We start from the raw sequence: 22774 nt of genomic DNA, 5'->3' as shown, positions 1-22774 counted from the left end.
CTGCCGTAGTTCGCGTTTTCACCTGGTCACCAGGCAGCCATGGCGGCCGTTCTGAAGCCGGTGCTGCTGGGACTTCGAGATGCGCCGGTGCACGGCAGCCCCTCAGGGCCGGGCGCCTGGAATGCTAGCAAGCTGGGCGGCATTCCGGTGAGGGCGGGTGCCGGAGCTGGGGTCGATGGGTGGTGGCGAAGGGTGCGGAGAGAGTTGGCAAGGTCCCGGGGGGAGTTGGAGTCTGAGCGCTTCCTCTGTCTCCTCAGGATGCTCTGCCTACCGTGGCTGCGCCCAGGCCCGTGTGTCAGCGCTGCGGGCAGCCGCTCGCCCTGGTCGTGCAGGTGTACTGCCCGCTGGAAGGCTCTCCGTTTCACCGTCTGCTGCACGTATTCGCGTGCGCCTGCCCCGGCTGCAGCACCGGCGGTTCGCGCAGGTAGGCGAGGAAGTCCCAGAGCTGCTCCTGGGGTGTCCTTTCCAGCGGGCTGGGGTGGGCCGGCGGGCTGGAGTAGGGGTGCAGCCCTCACGGCCCTTTGTCTTCACTCCGAAGCTGGAAGGTGTTCCGCTCCCAGTGCCTGCAGGTTCCAGAGAGAGAGGCGCAGGACGCTCAGGTAAAGGTTGTGATTGTCATGTTATTTTTTTTTGTCATTTGAGGATGTTATCCAGAGTATAGTTTGGGACAGACTTTAAAGCCATGTTCTTTGAAGTGCATTGGAGTGTTTTTTGCTTTTCTGCAGAACCATAGAATGCTATTTTCTTAAGGTTTTGTGAGGGTTTTTTTTTTCTTCTATTTTACTTTATTTTTATTTTCTAACTCCTTTGTTAAAAGGAGATGGCGGCCTCGCATGGTGGCTTACGCCTGTGATCCCACCATTTTTTGAGAGGCTGAGGTGGGAGGATTGCTTGAGTTCAGAAGTTGGAGACCAGGCCGGGCGCAGTGGCTCACGCCTGTAATCCCAGAACTTTGGGAGGCCCAGGCGGCGGATCATTAGAGGTGAGAAGTTCGAGACCAGCCTGGCCAACATGGGGAAACCCCGTCTCTATTAAAAACAAAAACAAAAAATTAGCCGGGCATGGTGGCAGGCACCTGTAATCCCAGCTACAAGGGAGGTTGAGGCAGGAGAATCGCTTGAACCCGGGAGACGGAGATTGCAGTGAACTGAGATCATGCCACTGCAATCCAGCCTGAATGACAGACTCCGTATAAAAAAAAAAACGTTGGGAGAGCAGTCTGGGCAACATAGCAAAACGTCCTCTCTATAAAAAGTAAAAAACATTAGCCGGGCATGATGGCCGCGCAACTGTAGTGCCAGCTGCTCAGGCGGCTGAGGTGGGAGGATTGCTTGAGTCCAGGAGGTTGAGGCTGCAGTGACCTACATTTGTGCCACTGCACTTCAGCCTGGATGGCAAAGCCAGACCCTCTCCCCTCCCAAAAAAAAGAGAGCGAGATGGAGACTTCCTCCTGGATGTCTTCAACATTTTTTTTAAACTGTAAATTGATAGTTTATAATAATGTATAAATTTATGAGGTATAAAGTGATGGTTATGATTCATGAATATCATGTGGAATAATTAAATGAAGCCAGTTAATGCATTCATCACCTCAGATACTTAACATCTTGTGAGAACATTTGAAATTTCCTCTCGCAATTTGGAAATACAAAATACTTTATTTTTATTTTTTTTGAGACGGAGTCTTGCTCTGTTGCCCAGGCTGGAGTGCAGTGGTGCCATCTCTGCTCACTGCAAGCTCCGTCTTCTGGGTTTCAAGCAATTCTCCTACCTCAGCCTCCTAGTAGCTGGGATTACGGGCGCCCGCCACCACGGCCAGCTAATTGGTTTTTTTTTTTTTTTTTTTTTTTTGAATTTTTAGTAGAGACAGGGTTTCACCATGTTAGTCAGGATGGTCTCCATCTCCTGACCTCGTCATCTACCCACCTCGGCCTCCCAAAGTGCTGGGATTACAGGCTTGAACTCCCGTGCCCAGCCACAATACTGTATTATTAGCTATATTCAAGCTGTGCAGTAGAACTTAAAAAAACCCGCATTCCTCCTGAATAACTGAGGTTTTGTATTCTTTGATCATCATCTCCTTATTCTTTCCAGTTTCTTTCCAGTTTTCTTTCCAGGTTTCTTTCTTTTTTTTTTTTTGAGACCAAGTTTCACTCTTGTTGCCCAGGCTGGAGTACGGTGGCACAATCTCGGCTCACTGCAACCTCCACCTCACCTCCTGGATTCAAGGGATTCTCCTGCCTCAGCCTCCTGAGTAGCTGGGATTACAGGCACTTGCCACCACGCCTAGCTAATTTTTGTATTTTTAGTAGAGATGGGGTTTTACCATGTTGGCCAGGCTGGTCTCGAACTCCTGACCTCAGGTGACCCACCCGCGTCGGCCTCCCAAAGTGCTGAGATTACAGGCATGAGCCACCATGCCCCGCTCACTCCAGATTTTTTTTTTTTTTTTTTGAGATGGAGTTTCGCTCTGCTTATTTCACTTAGCAAAATGTTCTCCAGTTCTATCCATGTTGTCACAAATGACAGAACTTTCTTTTTTTTTTTTTTTTTAAGGGTGAAGAATATTCCATTGTATATATAGTAGTTTTTTCAAACTTACACTGAAGGTCTTGAGACACAGTTTACTGATTTTCCTGTTTGGGAATATATATGGGGATGTACATGTATGTGGTTGTATGTGATAACATGTATGTCTTTATAGTAAATATACTTTATGAGATATATATATATGTTTTAACACATTTCATAAGATGAAATCTGAATTTATTGAAAAGGTAGGCAAGTTGGTAGCTGCAGAACAAAATTTAGCCTCCTTTGACAGTAAATGTGTCTTTATATATACACAGTTCTTTTTTCTTTTCCTTTTTTTTTTTTTTTTTGAGATGGGTTTTTTTTTTTTGAGATGGGGTCACCCAGGCTGGAGTGCAGTGGCATGATCTTTGCCTCTTGGGCTCAAGCCATTCTCCCACCTCAGCCTCCTGAGTAGATGGGATTATAGGCACGTGCCACCATGCCCAGCTAACTTTTTTATTTTTTGTAGAGATGGGGTTTTGTCATGTTGCCCAGGTTGGTCTTGAACTCCTGGACTCAAACAGTCCACCCACCTCAGCCTCCCAAAATGTTGGAATTACAGGCGTGAGACACTGGGCCCGGCCTGCACCCAGTTCTTGATGTTTGCTAGGCATAGTACTAGCAGTACTCGAATAAAAAGTTGAAGACAGTGCCTATATTTGTCAGGGTTCAAGTGCAGATAATTAGAAAAGTACTGGTTTTTTTGTTTGTTTGTTTTTGTTTTTGAGACGAGTCTCACTCTGTCTCCCAGGCTGTAGTGCAGTGGCGTGATCTCAGCTCATTGAAAACTCCACCTCCTGGATTCAAGCTATTCTCCTACCTCAGCCTCCTGAGTAGCTGGGATTACAGGCACGTGCAACCATGCCTGGCTTTTAAGCTGAGACAGACTTAACACAGGAGTCAGGTTTTTAGTAAGTGGATAGTCTGAAGGAGGAGGCTCCAGGAATGCCCTCCAGAATCACACCTGAGAACTGTCCCTGAAGGAGCTGCTATGCCACCTCTCCTGCTGTCAGGAAGCTTAAGTGTGATCTAGTGAACTAATCGCTGTCTTCACCACAGAACTGTTGGCTCTAAAACCTTGTTCTGTCTATGTCTACACTCTGACTGCCTTTTGCTACGTGATCTTTCTTTCTACTTCACTCTGTCTTGAAAGAGATCAAATGAAAAAAACTAAAAGACAGAAATGAAGTCCACAGGCAAGCAGCCCGGGCGGCGCCGGCGCCCTCAGCCTAGTTAAAGATCGACCCCCGGACCCAACCGATTAGGTTAATTAGGTTATCTATAGACTCCGGACATTGTAAGGACAAACGTTGTGAAAGTCTCTGTCCTGCTGTAATTACCGGTGTCTGCCACATATCTTAGTCCTGGGCCCAGTACGAACACAATCCTCTATTTTGTCCCAACTTCCTGAGCCCAACACCCCCCCCCACACACACACCACCTAGAGAGCCCCTGATAAGATCACAACCGTTTGTAGTTTTACTAAAAGCGCGGGAACAAATGGAAAACTGTGAATTGTATTAACTAATTACCAGTTGTAATGCTGCAACCAAAAGAATTCCTTTGTACCTCTGTAACCTTGCATATCCTGTATGCATCGGGCTATAAAGAGCGGCCACATGCATCATTCGGGGCCCTCTTGTATGTTGTAAAACAGAGGGACCAAGTTCGAACTTGCATTAAAGATCCTTGCTGCTTGGCTTTGACTCTGGATTCTGGTGGACTTCTTCGGGGAATAAAGGGTCTGGGCATAACAGTCTCAAGTTCATGTCTCTCTCTAGTAGACCTGATTAGCAGACACCTAATCATATCCGAAACCCTAGCTGCTAAGGAGCCTGGGAAATGTAGTTCTTTCTTTTCAGTTCCTGCAATACATGAAGCACAACAAAAAGATGTTGGAACAGATGGTTGAATAAACCATGTACTATATCTGTCACACTTGCCCCATGAAGGGGTGGCCTGCCCCTCCACACCTGTGGGCGTTTCTTGTTAGGTGGAACAAGAGACTTGAGAAAAGAAATGAGACACAGAGACAAAGTATAGAGAAAGAAAAAAAGGGAGGCCGGGCGCCGTGGCTCAAACCTGTAATCCCAGCACTTTGGGAGGCCGAGACAGGCGGATCACGAGGTCAGGAGATCGAGACCATCCTGGCTAACACAGTGAAACCCCGTCTCTACTAAAAAATACAAAAAACTAGCCGGGCGTGGTGGCGGGCGCCTGTAGTCCCAGCTACTCGGGAGGCTGAGGCAGGAGAATGGCGTAAACCTGGGAGGCGGAGCTTGCAGTGAGCTGAGATCCGGCCACTGCACTCCAGCCTGGGCGACAGAGCGAGACTCCGTCTCAAAAAAAAAAAAAAAGAGAAAGAAAAAAAGGGCCCAGGGGACCGGCGCTCGGCATACAGAGGACCCACGGCAGCACTGGTCTCTGAGTTCCCTTAGTATTTATTGATAATTATCTTTACCATTCTTAAAGATAAGGGAGTGGCAGGACAAATAGATCACTGTAGGGAGAAAATCAGCAGTAAGACATGAACAAAGATCCCTGTGACATGAATAAGTTTAAAGAAAAATGCTATGCCTTGATACACATATGCAAACATCTCCATAAACCTTTTAGCAGCATTGCGCCAGCCAAGTCCCACCTTACAAGTCCCACCTTTTGCCATAAGGCGGTTTTCTCCTATCTCAGTAAACAGAGCATACAATGGGTTTTACACTGAGATGTTCCATTGCCCAGGGATGGGGAGGAGACAAACGCTTTTCTCTTACTTTACATTAAGAGAATGGTGATGACTTTTAACCAGCAAGCTGCCTTCAGGCACTTGTTTTAACAAACCGCATCCTGCACAGTCCAAAATCCTTTAAACCTTGAGTCACCACAGCACGCGTCTCTTGCAAGGACAAAGTTGGGGGTGGGGTCACAGATTAACAGCATCTGAAATACAGAACAAAATGGAGTCTCTTATGTCTGCTTCCTTCTATATAGACACAGTAACAGGCTGATCTCTTTCTTTTCCCCACACCCCGAAAAGGAAAGACAAGTATTTTAAGTTTCCTTCAACATACTTTTGAGTACATAAAGTCTAGAAAGTTTGTTTGGAGTGTGCCAGAGGGGAAGGGGCTGGTGTGAAGGCTCCCTCTGGAAGGCGCAGGGATGGGTGGCTGGAACCGAAGTAGTAGAATAAACCTCCCAAATGTGCTTGGACCTCATTCACTGAATATTTTTCCAGACACAGGAAAACAGCCTTGCAGCTGAGGACTGGTGTGAAGGTGCTGATGACTGGGGAAGTGACACTGAGGAGGCGCCTTCACCACAGCTTACCTTGGATTTTGGGAATGATGCCAGCAGTGCCAAAGATGTAGACTGGACTGCTCGGCTCCAAGACCTCCGCCTGCAGGATGCTGTCCTGGGTGCTGCCCATCCTGTGCCTCCTGGGGAGCAGACCGCCTTGTCTCCTGGGCTGCCGCTATTCCTGCCCTACTACATCTGTGTTGCAGACGAGGATGAATACATGGACTTTGTCAACCTGGATCATGCCCACAGCCTTCTGAGGGACTATCAGCAGAGAGAAGGCATTGCCATGGATCAGTTGCTTTCCCAAAGGTGAGGATGTGTGCTCCTGAGGTTGAGAGGTGACTGGATTGGGAAGCAGCCACAGGAGTTACCCTTCAGTTTCACCACAGGACCTGGGGAAACTGTCAGGCAGAACTTGTATGTAGGACCTTTTCACTTTACTTCCTTATTAGCCAACTTGAGTTAGCTTGAAAACCCTGCTCTATTTATAATTCCTGTTAAGAAAGTGAACAAAGATGAACAAACAGAAGTTAGAGATGGCAAGTATTTATAGAAGATGCATTCACTGACTCTAACTTTCTTTTATATTTCTAATATGTCTTTATAGCAGAGACAGGCAAGTTAGAAAACTGCCATTTGATCTGGGATAATAAGATTGGGGTGAAAAAATGGAAAAAGGAAAAGAAAAATGCCGTTTGTTTATTGACTCTTGGCTATGGCTCCAGAACTGGCCCAGGACCTCGGAGATGCTTTCAGATCCTCAATTCTGTAAAGTGAGAGTGATAGTGATATCTCTGTTCTCTGTTTCATCATATGATTTTGAGAGTCAAACGAGAGAGTAGATCTTGAAAGGCTTTATAAACCAAAGCTCTCTAAAGAAGTAAGAATGATCATTTTTGCTTATTGATTGATTGAGACAGACAGGGTCTCACTCTGTCACCCACGCTGGAGTTAATTGCTGTGATCACAGCTCACGTAGCCTTGAACTCCTGGGCTCAGGCAATCTATCTTAGCTTCCCAAGTAGCTGGGAGTACGGGTGCACGCCACCATGTCTGACCAATTAAAATTTTTTTTTTTTTTGGAGTTTCACTGTTGTTGCCCAGGCTAGAGTACAATGGCACGGTCTTGGCTCACTGCAACCTCCACCTCCTGAGTTCAAGTGATTCTCCTGCCTCAGCCTCCCAAGTAGCTGGGATCACAGGTACCTGCAACCAAGCCCGGCTAATTTTTTGTATTTTTATCAGAAATAGAGTTTCAAGATGTTGGCCAGGCTGGTTTCGAACTCAGGTGATCCGCTCACCTTGGCCTCCCAAAGTGCTGGGATTACAGGCATGACTGTTTTTTTTTTTTTTTTTTTTTGATATGGAATCTCACTCTGTCACCAGGCTGGAGTGCAGTGTCGCAATCATGGATTACTGCAACCTCCACTTCCCGGGTTCAAGCGATTTCCTCTGCCTCAGCCTCCTGAGTAGCTGGGACTACAGGCGTGCGCCACCACACCCAGCCAATTTTTTGTGTTTTTTACTAGAGATGGGGTTCCACCATGTTGGCCAGGATGGTCTCGATCTCCTGACCTTGTTATCTGCCTGCCTTGGCCTCCCAAAGTGCTGGGATTACAGGCGTTAGCCACCGCACCTGGCCTGATAATTTTTTTTTTTTTTTTTTTTGAGTCGGAGTCTTGCTCTGCCGCCCAGGCTGGAGTGCAGTGGCCGGATCTCAGCTCACTGCAAGCTCCGCCTCCCGGGTTTTACGCCATTCTCCTGCCTCAGTCTCCCGAGTAGCTGGGACTACAGGCGCCCACCATGTCGCCCGGCTAGTTTTTTGTATTTTTTAGTAGAGACGGGGTTTCACCATGTTAGCCAGGATGGTCTCGATCTCCTGACCTCGTGATCCGCCCGCCTTGGCCTCCCAAAGTGCTGGGATTACAGGCTTGAGCCACCGCACCCGGCCCGATAAATTTTTTTAAAAGAAAATTATCTTGTTTCCTCTTGCAAATGCTGTAATTTTCTGGATATAGACATTCACAAGTGTTTTCTGCTTCTGTTTTTAGCCTTTCTAATGATGGTGATGAAAAATATGAGAAAACCGTAATTAAAAGTGGAGATCAGACGTTTTACAAATTCATGAAGCGAATTGCTGGTTGTCAGGAGCAGATTTTGAGGTAAAAAAAGGCACAGTTCATTTTATTATTTTCCTTGATTATAAAGGTAATACATGTTCGTTTGGAAAACACAGGAAAATATGAGAAAAGCAAAACCTACAGTATTCCCCAAATCAAGAGAGAACCTAATACCTGCTTTATAGGACCTAATACCTACGTTATAGGATGTGTAGGAGGATTCAGTTGTGTAGAAGGGTTCAGTAAGGTAAAGCGCACTCATTTGTCTAACAAATACTTATGGAGTCTGTTCTGCATGCCAGGTGCTGCTATTTGTAGGTGCTGCAGATATAGCAGGAAATGGCACAAAGTCCGTGTTCTCATGGCCTTTATTATTATTATTAATTTAATTTTTTTTTTCCTTTGAGAGAGAGTCACGCTCTGTCGCCCACGCTGGAGTGTAGTGGCGTGATCTTGGCTCACTGCAACCTCCACCTCTCGGGTTTAAGCAATTCTCCTGCCTCAGCCTCCTGAGTAGCTGGGATTATAGGTGCCCGCCACCATGCCCGGCTAATTTTTTTTTTTTGTATTTTAGTAGAGACGGGGTTTCACCACGTTGCCAGACTGGTCTCGAACTGCTGGCCTCATGTATTCTGCCCGCCTCGGCCTCCCAAAGTTCTGAGATACAAGTGTGAGTCACCACACCTGGCTTTAATTTTTTTTGTTGTTGTTTTTTGACAGGGTCTTGCTCTGTTGCTCAGGCTTGAGTGCAGTGGTGTGATCAATCATAGCCCAGTGCACCCTCCCGGGCTCAAGCGATCTTCCCACCTCAGCCTCCCAAGTAGCTGGGACTACAGGCACATGCTACCACGCCCAGCTAATTTTTGTGTATTTTTTTAAAAATGGTATTTCACCATGTTGGCCAGGCTGGTTCCAAACTTCTGGGCTCAAGCCATCCACCTGCTTTGGCCTCTCAGAGTTTGTTCTAGGATTACAGGCATGAGCCACTGTGCCTGGACTATTATTATTATTAATTTTTTTTTTTTTTTTTTTTTTTTTTTTTTTTTTTTTTAGAGAGAGAGGGTCTCAGTCTGTTGCCCACCCTGGAGTGCAGTGGCGTGAGCATTGTCACTATAACCATTTCCTCTTGGGCTCAAGCGATCCTCCTAAGTATCTAGAACTACAGGTGTGTGCCACCACGTGTGGCTAATTTTTTTAAAAATGTATTTTGTAGAGATGGGATCTGATCATGTTGCTCAGTGTGCTCTCAAACTCCTGGCCTCAAGTGATCCTCCTGCCATGGCCTTCCAAAGTGCTGGGATTACCGGCATCAGCCACAACCCCGGCTCATATATTTATTTTTATTTTTTAATTTATTTTTATTTTTCTGGGACAGAGTCTCGCTCTGCCACCTAGACTGGAGTGCGGTGGTGTGATCCTGGCTCACTGCAACCTCCGCCTCCTGGGTTTAAAAGAGTCTCCTGCCTTAGCCTCCTGAGTATAGGATTACAGCCACCACACCCGACTACTTTTTGTATTTTTAGTAGAGATGGAGTTTCACCATGTTGGTCAGGCTGGTATTGAACTCCTGACTTCAAATGATCTGCCCGACTCAGCCTTCCAAAGTGCTGGGATTACAGGTTTGAGCCACTGTCCTGCCCCGGTCCATATATTTTATTTTCTAGTGTGGGAGATTAAAAACAAACGTGTATGGGCCGGGTGTGGTGGCTCATGCCTGTAATCCCAACACTTTGGGAGGCCGAGGAGGGTGGATCCTGCGGTGAGATCGAGACCATCCTGGCTAACATGCTGAAACCCCGTCTCTACTAAAAATACAAAAAAAAATTAGGTGGGCTAGGTGGTGGGCGCCTGTAGTCCCAGCTACTCAGGAGGCTGAGGCAGGAGAATGGCATGAACCCAGGAGGTGGAGCTTGCAGTGAGCCGAGATTGCACCACTGCACTCCAGCCTGGGCAGCAGAGCGAGACTCCATCTCAAAAAAAAAAAAAACCTGTATGATTTCCATAAGTGATAAATGAGGAAAAAATAGAGCTATTTTAGGTAGGCTATCAGGAAGGCCTCAGAGGAAATGACATACCCAGCAGGTATGGTTTATAAAAGTAGCAGGTATAGTTTATAAAAATAGGAAAAACAGGTCCAGACAAAGTGGGCAGAATTAGCTCAAATGGCCTTTTTCTCTGATACGTACCACAGTGAATCTAAAAGCTAAAAATTAGCCCAAATCAATAAATATTTGAAAAGAAATTCCGTTTTATCAGCATTGAAAAAAGGAAAAGGGCTTAGTACTATAAAACTCAAAGTGATAGCCCAGGATATAATATCAGTAAATGTCTAATAAAGTTCTTGAGTGTTTCACATGTATTTATTCACTTATGTAACTAATTTAGTCTTTGCAGAGAAAGGTACAGAAATTTCTGGCATGGTTAAGTGCAAGTTCTAATCCCACAGGCCTTTTCTCTTACCTGCCTAAAATATACTGAGTCCACAAAGAATTTTCTTTTTTTGGAAACGGAGTCTGTTTCTGTCCCCCAGGCTGGAGTGCAGTGGTACGATCTCAGCTCACTGCAACCTCCATCTTCTGGGTTCAAGCAGTTCTGCCTTTTGAGTAGCTGGGACTACAGGCATGTGCCACCATGCCTGGCTAATTTTTGTATTTTTAGTAGAGATGAGATTTCACCGTGTTGGCCAGTATGGTCTCGAACTCCTGACCTCTGGTGATCCACCCACCTCAGCCTCCCAAAGTGCTGGGATGACAGGCATGAGCCACCGCACCTGACCTAAGAATTTTCAGTTAATAATGTCTGGAAGGAAGCACACAGGAGAATTTGCATGTCCTAATGTGGAGGATGGTGGACCTCCTCCACCATGTTGGCTGAAGAACTGGGTGTGGTGGGGAGGTGGTGTAGGAATTGGGGATTGCCTCTCAGAAGCAACATTCCTTTGTTCCATGATGAGTCAGAGCAATGATTGGAAAGTTAAGGGCAATTTCGCCTCCACTAGAGTGGGATCTTTCTCAACATACAGTATTTTACACTGTCTCAGAGGGAAAAGCAAAGTCCAGGTATTCTAATGAAGATTGCATCCAGTCCCAGAAGAACTATTTCCTCACCCCAGTTCCCTCTTTTACTACCTACAGAAATGCAGAGGAAATGGGCAGTACTCCTAGAGAGGGGAAAACAGGCCTCATATGAGATGGACAGGAAATCAATGAGAACCTCTGCGGACATTTCAGAGCAAATAGATGGTCTAAACTGAGTTGCACCCTTTAGGCATGAGCTAGATGAAAAATAGCATGCCACCCAGGTAATCATACTGTGGCAAGAATAGCTAAGGAAATGAAGAGAACATACAAAAAGCTCAAGAACCAAGTCTGCTAGAAAATATCCAGCTGGGCTCGGTGGCTCACACCGGTAATCCCAACACTTTGGGAGGCCAAGGCAGGTGGATCATGAGGTCAGTAGATCGAGACTATTCTAGCCAACCTGGTGAAACCCTGTCTCTACTAAAAATACAAAAATTAGCTGGGCGTGGTGGTGGGCGCCTATAGTCCCAGCTACTCAGGAGGCTAAGGCAGGAGAATCGCTTGAACCTGGGAGGTGGAGGTTGCAGTGAGCTGAGATAGTGCCGCTACACTCAAGCCTGGGCGACAGAGTGAGACTCTGTCTCAAAAAATAAAATAAAATATAATCCAAGGAGCACATCAGTCACAGCAGATGCTTCAAAATGTATAAGAATGAATGTATGTCTATTCATAAGACAATAGATTCCATAAAACAAGAGCTCAACGGTGCAAAAATAAAGTATGTATGAATCGGAAATTGAATTGCTAAAGAAACCAAGCCCCATGACATTACATATCTAATACATATAGAATATAAGGAACATAGGCCGGGCGTGGTGGCTCACACCTGTAATCCCAGCACTTTGAGAGGCCAAGGCAGGCGGATCACAAGGTCAGGAATTCCAGACCAGCCTGGCCAATATGGTGAAACTCCATCTCTACTAAAAATAGAAAAACTAGCTGGGCGTGGTGGCGGGCGCCTGTAGTCCCAGCTACTCAGGAGGCGGAGGCAGGAGAATTGCTTGAACCCAGGAGGCGGAGTTTGCAGCGGACGGAGACTGCGCCATTGCATTGCAGCCTGGGTGACAGAGTGAGGCTCTGTCTTAAAAAAAAAAAAAAAAAAATTAGGGAGCATAATAGACTTGGCTAAAGATCAAAGTACTGGTATAAAGACTTGAGCAAGGATTCATAATTGTATTTACTATGAGGAGAATTGGTCTCCAAAATAGAGAACCTAATGGATGGATCAGAAACAATATTCAAAGATAACATTGGGAATTTTTCCTTAATGGAATAAGAACTAAATATGCAAATACTGAAATACAGGGAGTATAGGAATGGTTGGCATTGAGAAACCTAGCCTGGTGGTGGTTTTAAAAATATTGTCAATCTTTTACATTGTAGCCATTCTAGTAGGTGGTTGTGGTATTTCCTTGTGGTTTGAATTTGCATTTTCCTAATAACAAATGATGTTGAGCATCTTCCCATGTGCTCATTTGGCATCTATGTATCTTCTATAGTGAAGTGTGTCTGTTTACATTTATTTTTCAGCAGCTTTACTGAGGTACAATTGACATACAACAGACTGCCTATATTTTTACAGTATGCACTTAGATAAGTTGACATCTGTATACACCCCTGAAATCACAACAATCAAGACAGTAAACATATTCCTCCCTGCCAGAAGTTTCCTCATGCTCCTTCGCAAGTTCTTGCCTACCCGGTCCGGTGCTGCTCCCCCAATCCCCAGGCAACCACTGATCATCTTTCTGTCGCACCTTAGTGCATTTCCTGTGAAAATATATAAGGTCACACGGGATATACTTTTTTTTTTTTGGTCTGGTTTTATTCACTTAGCATACTTCAAGATTCATTCTTATTGCATGTATCAATAGTTTATTCCTTTTGACCACTGTGTCATATTCCATTGTATGGATATGCCACTATACATTTACCAGTTGATGGATATTTGGGTTATTTCCAGTGTTTGGCTATTATAAATAAAGCTGCTATGAACATTTGTTTACATCTCTTTGTAAGGCATGTTTTGATTTTGTGGGAGTAGATACCTAGGAATAGAATGATTGTATTATGTGGTATATGCATGTTTAACTTGTTAAGAAACAGGCCAAACCATTTTCCAAAGTGGTTATGCCATTTCTGTTCCCACTAGCTGTTTTTTAAGAACTCTACTCCCTGTATATCTTCGCTAATGTTTGGGATGTTCAGTTTTTAATTTTAGCCATTTAAGAAGGTGTGTAGTGGCATTTTATTGTGGCTTTAATTTGCATTTCCTCAAATGGCAAATGATGTTGAGCATCATTTCAAGTGCTTGTTTTCCATCTCTGTATATCATCTTGGATAAAGAGTCATTCAAATCTCTTGCCGTATTGTTTGTGTTTGTGTTACTGAGTTTAGGAATTCTTCATATGGTCAAGAGTACAAGTCCTTTTTCAATTTAATTTTTTTAGCACTCAAACAGATTCTGACAGATGGCTTTAAATTTTGATCAAGTTCAACTTAACAGTTATGGTTTTTTTTTAACACGGAATATGCAATATCTTTAATTGTTGGTATTGTTGGGTTATTTATTTATTTATTTATTTATTTATTTATTTTGAGACAGAGTCTTGCTCTGTTGCCCAGGCTGGAGTGCAGTGGCACAATCCCGGCTCACTGCAACCTCTGCCTCCCAGGTTCAGCAATTCTCCTGCCTCAGCCTCCTGAGTAGCTGGGATTACTGGTGCACACCACCATGCCTGGCTAATTTTTTTGTATTTTTAGTAGAGACAGGTTTTGCCGTGTTGGCCAGGCTGGTCTCAAACTTTTGACCTCAGGTGACCCGCCTGCCTCACAAAATGCTAGGATCACAGGCATGAGCCACCGCACCCTGCCATGTTGGGTTAATTTTATTCTGTTATTGTTTCTTCCTCCATTTCTTTTTTCTTTCCTTTTGTTTTAAAGAGATGGGCGTCTCACTATGTCGTCTAGGCTGGTCTTGAACTCCTGGACTCAAGCAATTCCCTCACCTCAGGCTCCCAAATTGCTAGGGTTATAGGCATTTGTCACCACACCTGGCTTTGCATTTGGTGGGGTTTTTTGTTTTTGTTTCTGTATTCCTTTTATTGAACCTGCCTGTCAGTGACTTGAGTATTTTTAGTTTGCTATTTTGTTCCTTTTTTGTCTTTTATTTTTAACTCTTTATGTTGCTTTTTTTTTGTTTTTTTGTTTTGTTTATTTAGAGATTGAGTCTTGTTCTGTTGCGTAGGCTGGAGTGCAGTGGTGCAGTCATGGCTCACTGCAGCCTCAGACTCCTGAGCTCAAGTGATCCTTCTGCCACACCCTCCAAAGTAGCTGGGACCACAGGCGTGCACCACTATGTCTGGCTAATTTTTGTATTATTATTATTATTATTATTATTATTATTATTATTATTATTATTATTATTATTATTATTTGAGAAGGAGTCTCGCTGTGTCATCCAGGCTGGATTGCAGTGGAGCAATCTCAGCTCACTGCAACCTCTGCCTTCCAGGTTTAAGTGATTCTGCAGCCTCAGCCTCAGCCTCCCCCGCAGCTGGGATTACAGGCACCTGCCACTGTGCCCGGCTAATTTTTGTAGTTTTAGTAGAGATGGGGTTTCACCATGTTGGCCAGGCTGATCTCGAACTCCTCTCCTCAGGTGATTAACCCGCCTCAGCCTCCCAAAGTGCTGGAATTACAGGTGTGAGCCACTGCACCTGGTCTACCTTTTTCCACCGGGTTTTTTTTTTTTTTTTTTAACGTATTTATTATTGGTATTTTAAAGTTTTTGTCTGATAAATTTATCATCTTGTCCATGGGTCTCGTTGCCTTAACTTTCTTTATGGGTTAAATTTTCCTGCTTCTTTGCATGTTTAGTAACTTTTAAAATGATTACCAGAAATTATATATCGAAGAACAGTAGTATTGAAGTGAGCTGGATATGTGGCTCACATTTGTAATCATAGCACTTTGGGAGGCTGAGGTGGGAGGATCACTTGAGGCCAGGAGTTTGAGACCAGCCTGGGCAGTATAGCAAGACCCTGTCTCTACAAAATTTTTTTAAAAAACTAGCTGGGTATGGTGATGCGCATCTGTTCCCAGCTACTCAGGAGGCTGAGGTCAGAGGACTGCTTGAGCCCAGGGGGTCAAGGCTGCAGTGAGCTGTGATTGTGCCACTGCACTCTAGCCTGGGCAACAGAAAAAGGCTCTATCTAAAAAACAAAACAAAACAAAACCCCAAAATGGAAGTGAATATTTCTTCCTTCTAAGGCAGTGGTCCCTGACCTTTTTGGCACCAGGGACTGGTTCGTGGAAGGCAATTTTTTCACAGACTGAGGTGGGGGGCGATGGGCATGGTTTTGGGATGAAACTGTTCACCTCAGATCATCAGGCATTAGAGTCTCATAAGGAGCACGCAGCCTAGATCCCTCGCATGTGCAGTTCACAATAGGGTTTGCGCTCCTATGAGAATCTCATGCTGCTGATGGGACAGGAGGTGGAGATCAGGTGGTAATGCTCGCTTGCCTGTTGCTCACCTCCTGCTGCATGGCCCTATTCCTAATAGACTACCGACCAGTACTGGTCCCTGACCTGGGGGTCCATGGCCTGGGGGTTGGGGACTTCTGCTCTAAGGCATGCCCCTTCCTCTGTAAGGCCAGTAGTGTGGAGGGCTGATTCCATTTAATCTGTAGTGGAGCTGGGTCTGAACTTCGTCGCAGCTTTACCTAGATTCAATTGAACGTTGACTTTAGTGCCTTTGAGACTTCGAATCGAACACTGACAAGATTTCCAGATATCTTGCTATGCTTTATAGCCATGGTGCTAGGTTTTTGGGCCTTTGGAGGATTTCTGCAAGAAACAAAGAAAAGTTGCAAAGCACGGCCTTAGATGCTAGAATGTGACTTGTGAGGCTCTAATTCGGGGTTCTTTGTTTCCTTGTCCTAGGTATTCCTGGAGTGGAGAGCCACTCTTTCTGACCTGCCCTACATCAGAAGTCACTGAGCTTCCAGCCTGCAGCCAGTGTGGAGGCCGAAGGATATTTGAGTTTCAGCTTATGCCAGCACTGGTCAGCATGCTCAAGAGTGCTAATTTAGGTGAGAATCCCTTTATTAATTTGAGTTTGTGGATTTCTGGCATTATTTTTAAATAAATGAAAAACCTTTTGTTTACTTATAAAATATCGTAAGCAAATTATAGAAAATTTGGGAATTAAAAAATTATTTTAAGAAATTTAGGCCAGGAGTGGTGGCTCATGGCTGTAATCCCAGCACTTTGGGAGGCCCAGGTGGGTGGATCACGAGGTCAAGAGATCAAGGCCTTCCTGGCCAGTGTGGTGAAACCCTGTCTCTACTATAATATAAAAAATTAGCTGGGCATGGTGGCATGTGCCTGTAGTCCCAGCTGCTTGGGAGGTTGAGGTGGGGAATCGCTTGAACCCAGGAGGTGGAGGTTGCAGTGAGCCAAGATCGCGCCAACGCACTCCAGCCTGGTGACAGAGTGAGACTCTGTCTCAGAAAACAGAAAAAGAAAGAAATTTGTAATCCAGCCAGTCTTTTTTTATACATATATATTGATTGATTGATTGATTTTTTTTTTGAGACGGAGTCTGGCTCTGTTGTCCAGGCTGGAGTGCAATGGCCGGATCTCAGCTCACTGCAAGCTCCGCCTCCCGGGTTTATGCCATTCTCCTGCCTCAGCCTCCCGAGTAGCTGGGACTACAGGGGCCCGCCACCTCGCCCGGCTAGTTTTTTGTATTTTTTAGTAGAGACGGAGTTTCACCGTGTTAGCCAGGATGGTCTCGATCTCCTGACCTCGTGATCCGCCCGTCTCAGCCTCCCAAAGTGCTGGGATTACAGGCTTGAGCCACCGCGCCCGGCCTGATTTATTTATTTTTTGAGACAGAGTCTCTCTCCTGTCGCCTGGGCTGGAGGGCAGTGGTACGTTCTCGGCTCACTGTAGTCTCTACTTCCCGGGGTCTAGCAATTCCCCTCCCTCAGCCTCCCCAGTAGCTGGGATTACAGGTGTCCGCCACCAGGCCCGTCTAGTTTTTGTATTTTTAGTAGTGATGGGGTTTCACTGTGTTGGCCAGGCTGGAATTTGCATTTTTTGTAGAGACAGGGTTTCGCCATGTTGCCCAGGCTGGTCTCAAACTCTAGACTCAAGTGATCCTCCTGCCTTGACCTCCCAAAGTGATTACAAGCATGAACCATGCTTGGCCAGAAATTACAACTATTATCAATGTTAATAACCATTATTCCAATAATAATTTTTGACATAAAGACAAACAGCAAGTTAGATGAATGTATGGATGGCTAGACGAAAATAATTTTCCTAAAATAGGGAAATTCACTAACATGGTAATTAAAGGTCTTAGAATAAATTTTTGTACAAATTAACAGAAGGAATGTTAAGTATAAGTGAAGCAGTTACTGGAATTTTTTTTTTTTTTTTTGAGATGGAGTCTCGCTCTGTTGCCCAGGCTGGAGTGCAGTGGCATGATCTCCACTCACCGCAAGCTCTGCCCACTGGGTTCACGCCGTTCTCCTGCCTTAGCCTCCCTAGGAGCTGGGACTACAGGTGCCCACCACCACGCCCGGCTAATTTTTTTTTTTGTATTTTTAGTAGAGACAGGGTTTCACCGTGTTAGCCAGGATGGTCTCAATCTCCTGATCTCGTGATTTGCCCGTCTTGGCCTCCCAAAGTGCTGGGATTACAGGCGTGAGCCACCGCGCCTGGCCTGGACTTTTGGTAATAGGTTCTTTACCCAAGAGGCCCAAGTTTCTGAAAGGTGCTTCTGTTGTTAACAGAAAATTACATTCTTCCTGTGTTTCAGTTTTAGATAATATGCATCTGGCTCCTTACCATAGTAGATAAGGAAATTCATACCCTATTCCTACCTTGAAATATTTCAGTTTTTTTTTTTTTTTTTTTTTTTTTTGTTTGAGACGGAGTTTCGCCCAGGTTGGAGTGCAGTGGCGCAATCTCAGCTCACTGCAACCTCTGCCTCCCAGGTTCAAGTGATTCTCCTGCCTCAGCCTCATGAAGAGCTGGGATTAAAGGTGCCCACCACCACACCCAGCTAATTTTTTGTACTTTTAGTAGAAACAGGTTTCACTATTGTTGACCAGGCTGGTCTCAAACTCCTGACCTGCCTCGGCATCCCAAAGTGCTTGGATTATAGGCATGAGCCACCACGCCCGGACCCAGTATCTTTTTTTTTTTTTTGAGACGGAGCCTCAATCTGCAGCCAGGCTGGAGTGTAGTGGCACTGTCTCGGCTCACTGCAACCTCTGCCTCCCAGGTTCAAGCGATTCTCCTGCCTCAGCCTCCCGAGTAGCTGGGATTACAGGTGCCCACCACCACACCCTGCTAGTTTTGTATTTTTAATAGAGACGGGGTTTTGCCATGTTGGCTGGTCTCGAATTCCTGACCTCAAGTGATCTGTCCACCTTGACCTCCCAAAGTGCTGGGATTACAGGCATGAGCCACCGCGCCCAGCCAGTATCATAATTATCACAGCTGTTTGGATAGCCTTAATTCTATGTGTAAATGGATTCCGTGTTCATCACCACTCTTACAATGAGATTTTTTATTCCTATTTTATTTTGATTCTTTTTTCAGTAGCTGGATTTTCTCAAGTAATAGCTTTTAGGAGGGCTCAGAAGTGCCTTGCTTCAGATTGTGCATGGTAATGTGGCTTCATATTTGAGGGGCAACCCATGTATAAAATTTTTAAATCCCACTTTCTCTTTTCAGAACCTTGTAGACCCCTGTGTTGTCTTCTGACAGTGAAAGCCCTGCCAGCCATTGCCCTGGTGCCTCCTGTCATCTGGTGGTTCAGTCTCACTGGGAAATATATTTTTCTGGAAGGGCTTATGGGCATTCTAGTCTCTGAGATTTTTCACTTATATAGAAATGTCTTTTGCATGGAATGTAGCTTTGTAGAGGTATGAGGGTGGTCTGATTTTTCCCCCCTTTGTAACTAACATTTTTGCCACAATACTGTTAGCAGTGGTGAATCTGTAGGGGTCTGTAGTAACCTCAGTTCTTGCCTCCTTAGAAGAAAGAATTTGACCGAGGCACATAAGACAGAGGAGAGACCAAAGCAAATTTTAGAGCAGGAGTGAAAACTTATTAAAAAGTTTTAGAGCAGCAATGAAAGGAAGTAAATACAGTTGGAAGAGGGGGCCAAGCAGGCAACCTGAGAGATTGAAGTGTCCATTTTTGATCTTTGACTTGGGGTTTTATACTTCCTGGGTCTTGTGTTACTTCTCTTGTTTCTTCCCTTGGGATGGGCTGTCCATATGCATAGTGGCCCGCCAGCCCTTGGGAGAGGCCGCATGCGCAGTGTTTTTACTGGAGTTGTAGACATGCTCACTTGAGGCGCTTTTCCCTTACCAGTCACATGCTCCTAGAGGAAGGTCATATACCAGTTAAACTCTGCCATTTTTTCATTTTTTTTCTTTTGTTTTTTGAGACAGAGTCTTGCTCCATTGCGCAGTGGCACCATCTCTCCTCTCTGCAACCTCCACCTCCCAGGTTCAAGCAATTCTCCTGCCTCAGCCTCCCAATGTGCTGGGATTATAGGCATGAGCCAATATGCTGTGCCCAGCCAATGCATACATTTTTAAACAATGTATTTCTCCTTTGCTGCTGCAAATCATTGCCTACGTCATCCTTTTGACTCCTGCTTTTCTGTTCTAATATCATCAGGAGTTCTTATTGCTTATGTTTTCTTGGTATCCTTTTTTTTATGGCATAATTTTCTATAAACTCTTAGGGTTTTTTTTTTTCCTGAATCCTTATCCTTTCTTGGCACTAGTGTGTTCTATGATATATATATTTCTCTTTTATTTTTATTTTATTTTATTTATTTATTTTTTTAAGACAGGGTCTCACTCTGTCACCCAGGCCAGAGTACGGTGATGCAATCATAGTTCATTGCAGCCTTTATCTCCTGGGCTCAAGTGATCCCCTGCCTTAGTCTCCTAAGTGGCTGGGACTACAGGTGTGCACCATTACACCCAGTGAATTTTTTTTTTTTTAGTAAAGTCTCACTATGTCCACCAGGCTATATGAGAGAGAGAGAGAGATTTTTTTTTTTCCTTTAACTTTTTTTTTTTTTTTTGTAGAGACAGGTGTCTCACTATGTTGCCTAGGCTGGGCTCAAGCTGTCCTTCCCCGTCGGCCTCCCAAAGTGCGGGGAACTCAGGCATGAGCCATCATACCTAGCCAAAGGCTCTGTGATATATTTTAATATAGATTTTCAACATCAGATAGCTAGACAGTTGTAATGAAGACTTGTTGAAATTTTTGTTTATTTTTAAAGTACATTTTCCTTCCACTTTAAATTAATTCTGCTTTTTGTTATCAATATTCACTTATTATAGGATAGACTGTGATTCTGTTATAGCTGAAAGCAGTAAGCACTGTTTTTGCTTTACCTAATTATTTTTTCAGCTTGTAAGGTAAAATCACTCCTTTTAGTAACATCAGTCTCATAACTCTTTTTGCTGGAAGCCTGAATACATTGTATTTTTCAGGTCTTTCTGTGGAATTTGGAACAATTCTAGTTTACACATGTGAGAAGAGTTGCTGGCCCCCAAATCATCAGACCCCCATGGAAGAATTTTGTATTATACAAGAAGACCCAGATGAATTATTGTTTAAGTAGAGCACTTCCTTTTATTAATATAAATTAAAACAATTTTTATGTTCAAATATGTGTGTATGTACCTTATTTTAACTCACAAGTTATTAACCTCTGTTTTTCTGAGTTGCTTTTTGCCTTTGGGTGCTGGTGCCTGGGCTGGGGCTGGGCCAGGACCTCCTGACTGTGGGTTGGTCTGCCCTTCCAGGGTCCAGGGCCAGCTGTCACAGTGGCAGCTAGGAAGGTAGCTCCTCTCTAGTCCAGAGGGCTGGTGTTGCCTGCACAGCCATCCTGGTGGGCATTCTAGCGGGGAGGGAGAGCAGCGAAGAGCCAAGAGCAGTGGTCTGCCTCTTGTTTACACCTCTGACACCTGCACTCCAGTGCTCCCTATGCTATTTTTGGCACCTGATCTGCTCTAGCTGCTGGAGGTTCTTGCTCTGTGACCTTGCTGTTTAGACCTGCCCATGTTCATCAGCCCAGGTCCCCGCCCTCACCCACTCCCACCTTCTCCTCCTGCTGCATCCCAGGAAGGGGTCTTTACTCTGTTCTGGAGACTGTCCCTTTATCCAGCTGCCTTCCAGTCTCCCTTTTCTTTATTTTTAACATGATCAACCCCTTCCCTTCTTCAGCCCCGTAACAGCAGTATAAAAACAATCCCAGCCATGTTCAGACATGCTCTGCCTGTGTAGATAAGGATAATGAGGCCCAGGTGATCATGGGGTGGGCTTGTCTCTTATATTTAACATTATATTTGGAGCATTTTCCCATTAATATTTTTCCCACAACATAATTTATAATTGCTGTATTTTTTAAATATACATCAAAAGCTTTACACAATTTTTAGTCACTTAGTTACTTGGTTTTTTCCAAATTTTATTCCCATGATGGCCATCCCTATAGCTAAATCTATTTATTTGTTTTTTAAATCAATGATAACTGCTACAGGACAGTTTTCTAGAATTGGAATGAATGAGTCGAAAGTTGTACACAATTTTAGGGTTTTTTTTTTTTTTTCTTTCTTCGAGACAGGGTCTTGCTCTGTCTCAGGCTGAAGGGCAGTGGTAAAGTCATAGCTCACTGCAGCCTCAACCTCTCAGGCTTAAGTGATCCTCCTGCCTCAGCCTCCTGAGTAACCGGGATTACAAGTACAAGCCACCATACCTTCTAGAGAAGCTTTGCTTTGGAATCCTTACCTGGAGTGTGTGGGAGTGCTTGTTTCTCAATACCTTGTTAAGTGTTACTTGTTTTTTCTTTCTACCAGTTTAGTAGGTGAAAAACTTTTTTTTTTTTTTTTTTTTAAGACAGAGTCTTGCTCTATCGCCCAGGCTGGAGTGCAGTAGTGCGACCTCCGCCTCCTGGGTTCAAGCAATTCTCCTGCCTCAGCCTCCTGAGTAACAGGCTTGTGCCACCACGCCCAGCTGGTTTTTTTTTTTTAGACAGTCTGTTGCCCAGGCTGGAGTGCAGTGGCATAATCTCGGCTCACTGCAACCTCCGCCTCCTGGGTTCAAACAATTCACCTGCCTCTACCTCAGCCTCCCGAGTAACTGGGATTACAGGCCCACACCACCACGCCTGGCTAATTTTTGTATTTTTAATAGAGACTGGGGTTTCACCATGTCAGGCTGGTTTTGAACTCCTGACCTCGCAGCTTCGAACTCCTGACCTCGTGATCCGCCCGCCTCAGCCTCCCAAAGTGCTGGGATTACAGGCGTGAGCCACCGTGCCCGGCGGGTGAAAATTTTACCATTTTGCATGGTTTACATTTTTTTTTTGTTTAGTTTTTTGAGACGGAGTCTTGCTCTGTTACCCAGGCTGGAGTGCAGTGGCAAGATCTTGGTTCACTGCAACCTCCACCTCCAGGGTTCAAGCGATTCTTTTGTGGTTTACATTTTAATACGCTTATTGATCATATTGTCCAATTTTTTGTGAGTTTCCTGTTCACATCCTTTGCCTATGTTTTTTGGAGGTTGACACTTGTTAATTTGTAAGAGCTCCTTACATATAGTGACATCAGTTTTCTAACCTGTAAGGAAGTCTTGGCTGGGAGTTGAAAC

At 44.7% G+C, this 22774-nt stretch overlaps 1 protein-coding gene across 1 annotated transcript; it reads left to right on the top strand.

The window, feature by feature from the left end:
- On the top strand, positions 1-20792 carry PDCD2L (programmed cell death 2 like). The gene is made up of 7 exons (XM_010359627.2): positions 1-147; positions 258-424; positions 539-599; positions 5804-6177; positions 7920-8030; positions 16016-16164; positions 20614-20792. The coding sequence occupies exons 1-7, from the start codon at positions 40-42 to the stop codon at positions 20742-20744; spliced, it is 1101 nt and encodes a 366-aa protein (XP_010357929.1). The 5' UTR covers positions 1-39; the 3' UTR covers positions 20745-20792.
- The last annotated feature ends 1982 nt before the right edge of the window (positions 20793-22774 follow it).

This window comes from Rhinopithecus roxellana, chromosome 12 (assembly GCF_007565055.1).
Source record: "Rhinopithecus roxellana isolate Shanxi Qingling chromosome 12, ASM756505v1, whole genome shotgun sequence".
Lineage (NCBI taxonomy): Eukaryota > Metazoa > Chordata > Mammalia > Primates > Cercopithecidae > Rhinopithecus > Rhinopithecus roxellana.
Note: the sequence above shows the minus strand (reverse complement) of the source record. Positions and strands in the feature narration are given on the sequence as shown.

Bases quoted from the DNA above. Each gene is read 5' to 3' on its own strand.
- PDCD2L (XM_010359627.2), top strand. From the start codon at position 40: ATGGCGGCCGTTCTGAAGCCGGTGCTGCTGGGACTTCGAGATGCGCCG. The intron at 148-257 runs GTGAGGGCGGGT...CTGTCTCCTCAG, and splicing joins GCAAGCTGGGCGGCATTCCG to GATGCTCTGCCTACCGTGGC. The intron at 600-5,803 runs GTAAAGGTTGTG...ATATTTTTCCAG, and splicing joins GAGAGGCGCAGGACGCTCAG to ACACAGGAAAACAGCCTTGC.